The 6,000-nt window shown below is 45.0% G+C and overlaps 1 protein-coding gene across 1 annotated transcript in view; it reads left to right on the forward strand.

The window, feature by feature from the left end:
• BAK1 (BCL2 antagonist/killer 1) overlaps window positions 1-6,000 on the forward strand; it is a 36,336-nt gene extending 30,336 nt beyond the window's left edge. The window contains exons 5-7 of the mRNA XM_083445937.1: window positions 1,713-1,893; window positions 2,676-5,330; window positions 5,659-6,000. Of these exons, the coding sequence (XP_083302063.1) occupies window positions 1,713-1,893; window positions 2,676-2,783 (289 nt within the window). The 3' untranslated portion in view covers window positions 2,784-5,330; window positions 5,659-6,000. The remainder of the gene's footprint in view (window positions 1-1,712; window positions 1,894-2,675; window positions 5,331-5,658) is intronic.

Consider the following 6,000-nt stretch of genomic DNA (forward strand, 5'->3'; position numbering starts at 1 on the left):
GGGATGTGTCTTGCTGTTTATGTGGATAGCAATTCTCAGCTTTCACAAGTCTTATTTTTTCCCCTTTTCTTCTTGGATTCCAAAGGCACCCAAGTATGTGCTGCTATGCTTCTAGAGTGAACACTGTTTTCCTTCGACCATGTTGCTGGCAATTGAACACAGGGTCAGATTCATTTGCTGGGTTATTCAACTGCAGATTATCCAGTGTAAATGGCGCCATGGGTTGCAACTGAGGATAGGATTTGCCACAGCCCATCACTTTTTGTGCTTTTCATTGCCACAGACCAGAGCTTGTACTTCGCAGTATGAACATAATGTGGTGTTGCAGCTGTACAAACAGAAGAAAACTTGTTTTCTGTTTAGATGAAATTACGTGACTGAGCCTTAACCCTGTTCCAATATGACTATTGGAAGCAGATCTCATTATATCCTTATTTTTATAATATTTATTACTTACCCTTTGCCAGCAGGTCCCAAGGCAGGTTACAACAATCTAAAATTCAGAATTAAAATAGCTAAGGCAGTACTGGCTTCAAGCAGAATTTAGGGGAGAGAGGTACCACAGGTGGGGAGTACTATATTTGTGCATGTGTGCTTTTAAGTGTAAATTTATTACAAAGTTGTTTCTTCATTTTTATTTGTATGAATAGTGGTGCATTTGTATGAATATTATATATATTTAAAAAGTCATCACCACCTGCAGTCTGAAATGACAGTCCATTCTGCCGTCTTGGGATGCTTCTACCTCTTTTGATTGCATGTTACAGAAGGAGCACCTCTCCCAATATCTCCCACCTCAAGTCTTACAATCTATGGAGGAGGCCCTACTCCTGGTCCCACCTAACATGGTGACTTGGGGTAGGGCCTTCTCTACTGTGGCCTCCCAGCTGTGGATTGGCCACACATTTTTGTAGTCAAGTAAAGACCTTTTCGTTCTGTTAGGCGTTTGGGGAGGAGTGAGCTGAGAATTGTTCTTCATCGTGATTCTTAACTGTAAGATAGATGTTTTCATGGTCTCTGGTGTCCCCCCCCCCCCCCATATATGTGCTGTGTTGTTGTATTTATCATTTGCTGTACACAGCCCGGGGGTCCCTTTATGATGAAGGGTAGATTAGAAAGAGAATGAATGAATGAAGCCTCACTTCCAGACAGTGGTGTAGCATGGGGGGGTGCAGGGGGGGCCGGCCGCACCAGGCGCAACATCTGGGGGTTAGGGTTAGGGGGCGCAAATCCACGGGTTAGGGGGCACAAATTACTTGCCTTGCCCCGGGTGCTGACAACCCACGCTACGCCACTGCTTCCAGAGGAGTTGCAGCCCTTGAGAAGCCCATGTGGCTGGCCTTCCAGGACACACACTTCTCAGCTGTAGAAAAGCACCTGAATAGAAAGTATCTACATTTTAGTAATCTGTGTACATTTGGATTCTTGGTAGGAACAACTTGAACAAGATCCGAGTGACTGAAGGCACATACACAGCCTTTTCCCCCCTCGGCAATATAAAAGTCTTGTTAAATATGCCTTGCACCTTAGCACTGCTCAGGGGAAGACGCTAGCACGCTGTTGAATGGTGAGGGGGCAGGTCAGAAAGTTGCTTTTAATGCTACAGCAGCAGACTGCGAACAAGCTGTGCCTCAGTAGAGGGTAGCAAAGGGCTGGCCATAAAACGTAGCCTGGATTTTCTAAGAATAATGATGATATGGTCTCTTCCGCAGTTTGTTTGAGAGCGGCATCAACTGGGGTCGTGTGATAGCACTGCTGGGCTTCGGCTACAGGATGGCAATCCATGTGTACCAGCAGGGGTTGACCGGCTTCCTAAGCAGGATCGCCCGCTACATGGCTGACTTTGTGCTTAGAAACCGCATTGCCCAGTGGATTGCCCAGCAGGGAGGATGGGTAAGTGAACCAGATGTCAAAGATGAGTGGGTTGGTTTTTTAAAAAGACACAGACACATTTCTTTTACTATGAAAGTATGCTGGCGCTGATCTGGGGTGGGCAGGAGTGGGCGCAGTAGGGCAATGCCAGGCTGCTACCCTCCCAACAGTGGAGTCATTGCTTTCTACTGAGAAGGTGTTGGGGGAGAGATCGGGGCTGTGCAGGGCCTTGGGGTTTTGTGCCAGATCGACACTGTTGGTGCACCTCTGCAACCTCAGGCTTGCCTCCCTTAAGCTGCTGGTGCACCTTCCTGGCATCTAACTTTTATTTCAGGGAATGGGGAAATACCGTATTTTTTGCACCATAACACTCACTTTTTTCCTCCTAGAAAGTAAGGGGAAATGTCTGTGCGTGTTATGGAGCGAATGCCTGCGGGTGGCAGGGGGGATCTGCTGCAGTCGTGAGCAGAGGATCCATAGTTCCCCTTCCTTCCCTCCTCCGTGGTTACAAAGCATGGATCCACATGGATCCTCAGGATTTTTGCATTGGGCTACTCCAAACTCACTGTCAGATCACATGTCTGTGGCCACAGCATGAACCACAAAAATCATATATCCACTATTTCGTTTAGAATATTTTTTTTTTCTTGTTTTCCTCCTCTAAAAACTACGTGCGTGTTATGGTCTGGTGCGTGTTATAGAGCGAAAAATACGGTACATGCCAAGAAACTGCTGTGGTTACCCTGGAATGGGTCCTCCGAACATTTCCGCAGGTAACAGTATTTTTTCCCCTCCTCCTCTAGGCGGCAGCACTGGACTTAAGCAACGTTTACTGGAAGTACATGGTGACAGTGGCCGTCGTGATTTTGCTGGGCCACTTTGTGATGCGGCGCTTCTTCAACAACCAGTGACTCGCTCCTGGGAGGTGACACTTGTCAAGGAGGATTCAGGAAACAACCAAAGGAAGCCAGATGGTTCTTTATCACCTTCCAGTATGACACCAGCTTATTAACCATCCACATGGAGATTTCAAACACAAGAAATCCGCAGCATAGTATTTAAAAAGGTGGAACTGAGTATGAGAGAGGATTTATTACTTCAAGAGACCACCGGGGGGGGAGGGGAGAGTGAGAAAACAACAGGTTGGTTACTTTCACAGTGTTGCCAGAGGAAAATCCTCCCTGAAATCTCTTAAGAAGGACAAGTCCTTTTCCAGAACGTTCTCAGGGCCAGCATAATCTCAGCTTTTGCAATTCCATTCCTAAAGAAAGCAGAAGGTCAAGCAGCATGCACAGCACTGTTGTTTGCTCAGTACAGCTGTCAATTCTTCCACTGCCTTATGCTTTTCTAGTGCTGAAATAATCATGTGGCTGATTGGGAGATCATGTAGATCTGCTCCTGGGTTATCAGCTTGAGTAGCACCTTCTAAGATCTGTAGATGTACACCTAGACAAAGCCTATCCCAGAAGGGGCGGCCGGGTGAGACAATGTCTAAAATATTTCATTACAGAGGAATCTCTGTTTTCGAACATAATCCATTTCAGAAGACCATTTGACTTCTGAAACGTTCAAAAACTGAGGAGCAATGGGCAGTCAGCAAAATCTACTGAGAAAATTGAAAAACACACAGCGGAAGCTGTTCAACTTCTGAGGTGCATTTGAAAATGGAAGCAATTCCGCGTTTTCGGCATTCGAAAACCAAAACGTTCCGTCTTTCGAGATGCTCGAAAACCAAGGTTCCACTGTAGACGCAGACCTATTTGTCATCCACCAGATTATTTCCTTGATCAGGCATAGAGCTCAGTACTCATTAGTTGATCACTCTCATGTCCTCACTTACTTTTAACTTAGTTGCAGTGATTCTTCTCTGTCAGTGGAGAGCGCCAGCCACTGCAGAAGTTATGAATACGCTTCTTTTCATGCAACAGAGATCTCTTGGTTCCTTGTGTGTCAGCATTATTGCTGTTCACCTTGACCAGGTAGTCTGTGTATGCAGTTTGGGAGGGGGGCAAAAAGTTGTTGAAGGAATTGGGGAAGGCATTTTTTTTGTTTGATTCCATTATAATTATTTACCCCTTTGACAGTCACTAGCCCAAAGCTTCAATTCCCTTTGACGCAAATGGCGTCAAAAAGTCAGCACATGAATTGGTACCCCTAAGGTAAGATAGGGATGAGGGATGGGGGACCTGTAGACCTCCAGATGTTATTGGACACAAACTCCCATCAGCCCCATACAGCATGGGCAGTAGTCAGGGATGATGGGAGCTGTAAGGAGGGCCACAGGTTCTCTAACTTTGCTCTAATAAATGCAATCCGATCAGAGTAAATATGCAGAAGATCAGGCTGCATTTCCTACAGGTTTTAGTGTGAAAGTTGAGCATGTGCTTATGTCTCCCACTGAAACTGATGGGATTTGGAAGTGCACGATTGGAGCTGTCCTTGACTCCAAGCAAATGTGCAGAGCTGGAACTTGGCATTTGAACAGGAGTTCTGGTTTTCAAAGTCTTTAGCTGCAAAGTCCTGCTTAGCTATAAAAAATACAAAAAAAAAAAAAATAACAACACCCCACCAACCTGTCCACATTGCTTACTTAACTCTTGTTTTGTATAGCTTTTAAACTAGGATAAAACTGCATTGACTGCAGTGAAGCCAAGATTTTGAGCACAAAGGGTTGCTTTTCCTTGCTTTGCAGTTCCTCCCTTTACAAAGCTATAAGGCAAAAGCTTACTTTGTAGCTTCTTTCATCTCTTTCTTGGTTTCCAAGAGCTCTTAAGACAAATACTTAGAAGCAATGTATGCATTTTCTGTACATTGTTTGTTTGCTTTTTAAAAAAAGTCACACCGCCTAGATTTCTTCTGAATGTGCATGCCAGCAATATTTGTTTTGTTTAAAATGTTTGATTTGGCTAACAATAATTTAACTTTGTCATGGCCTTAAGGTTTGTAATGGTTATGTTTTGATGCATGCTGAACTTCATCCCTGCCCAATGCAATCTTACTTTTCTGAAGTCCCATTTTGTTTCCAGTGAACCTATAGTCTGACGACGAGCTGCACATCTCATCATTCCTTACCGCTGGCTATGCTAAAACTGGGATTTGTCTGAGAACAGATCAGTAGGCTTCTGCTGTGTGTGTTTGTGTATCATACTAAAGTAGGAAAAGAATCTTTTTCAGAACAGCAGTTGTACAAAAAAAAAATCCATCGTACACTTATGTGGATCTAATCTATCAAGCCTATGGTAGCTTACTTCTAGGTAGATCTACAAAAGATTGGGAATCTAAGGTACTACTCATGGTGAAAATTGAAGCAGGGTGGTTTTTATTTGTTTAGTTTATGCCAAACACTTTGATCTTTGGCACCACCCGCCATTGGCTCAGACTCTGCCCACTGCCAGTATATAGGCCCTGGGATATTTCTCCCAAGGAAATGTGGCCCTTGGCAGGGAGGAAAGAAGAAGGTCGACACTGTTGGTGCACCTGTGCACCTGTGCAACCTCAGGCTTGCCTCCCTTAAGCTGCTGGTGCACCTTCCTGGCATCTAACTTTTATTTCAGGGAGTGGGGAAATACCGTATTTTTTGCACCATAACACTCACTTTTTTCCTCCTAGAAAGTAAGGGGAAATGTCTGTGTGTGTTATGGAGCGAATGCCTGCAGGTGGCAGGGGGGATCTGCTGCAGTCGTGAGCAGAGGATCCATGGTTCCCCTTCCTTCCCTCCTCCATGGTTACAAAGCATGGATCCACATGGATCCTCAGGATTTTTGCATTGGGCTACTCCAGAAGAAGGTTGCTTATCCCTGCTGCATAGGTACACATCCTGCCACTGAGCTCAAGGGCTGGGTGGCAAACAATTTGAGTAAAAAAGCAAATCCAGGAGGCAGGGAGGCCCTGGTACTAGCTGATCCACACAGTGGCTGTCAACCACTATGGATTTCACCAGCCAGAGTGTCCATGGAGATACAGAGATGGTAAAAGTTCTAGCAACGAGAACTCGCGTACAGAGATTTGTGGCAGCAATGTATTTTCAACAAATAGCCATTTCTGCCAAAGAAGAGCCAAGTAAAATTGTGGGAGAAAAGGAATCTGTTGGCAACGGGAATTGCTCCAATAAATCTTTGTATCGCTTTA

The sequence above is a fragment of the Podarcis tiliguerta genome (assembly GCF_965153285.1).
Source record: "Podarcis tiliguerta genome assembly, chromosome: 6".
Classification (NCBI taxonomy): Eukaryota; Metazoa; Chordata; class Lepidosauria; order Squamata; family Lacertidae; genus Podarcis; species Podarcis tiliguerta.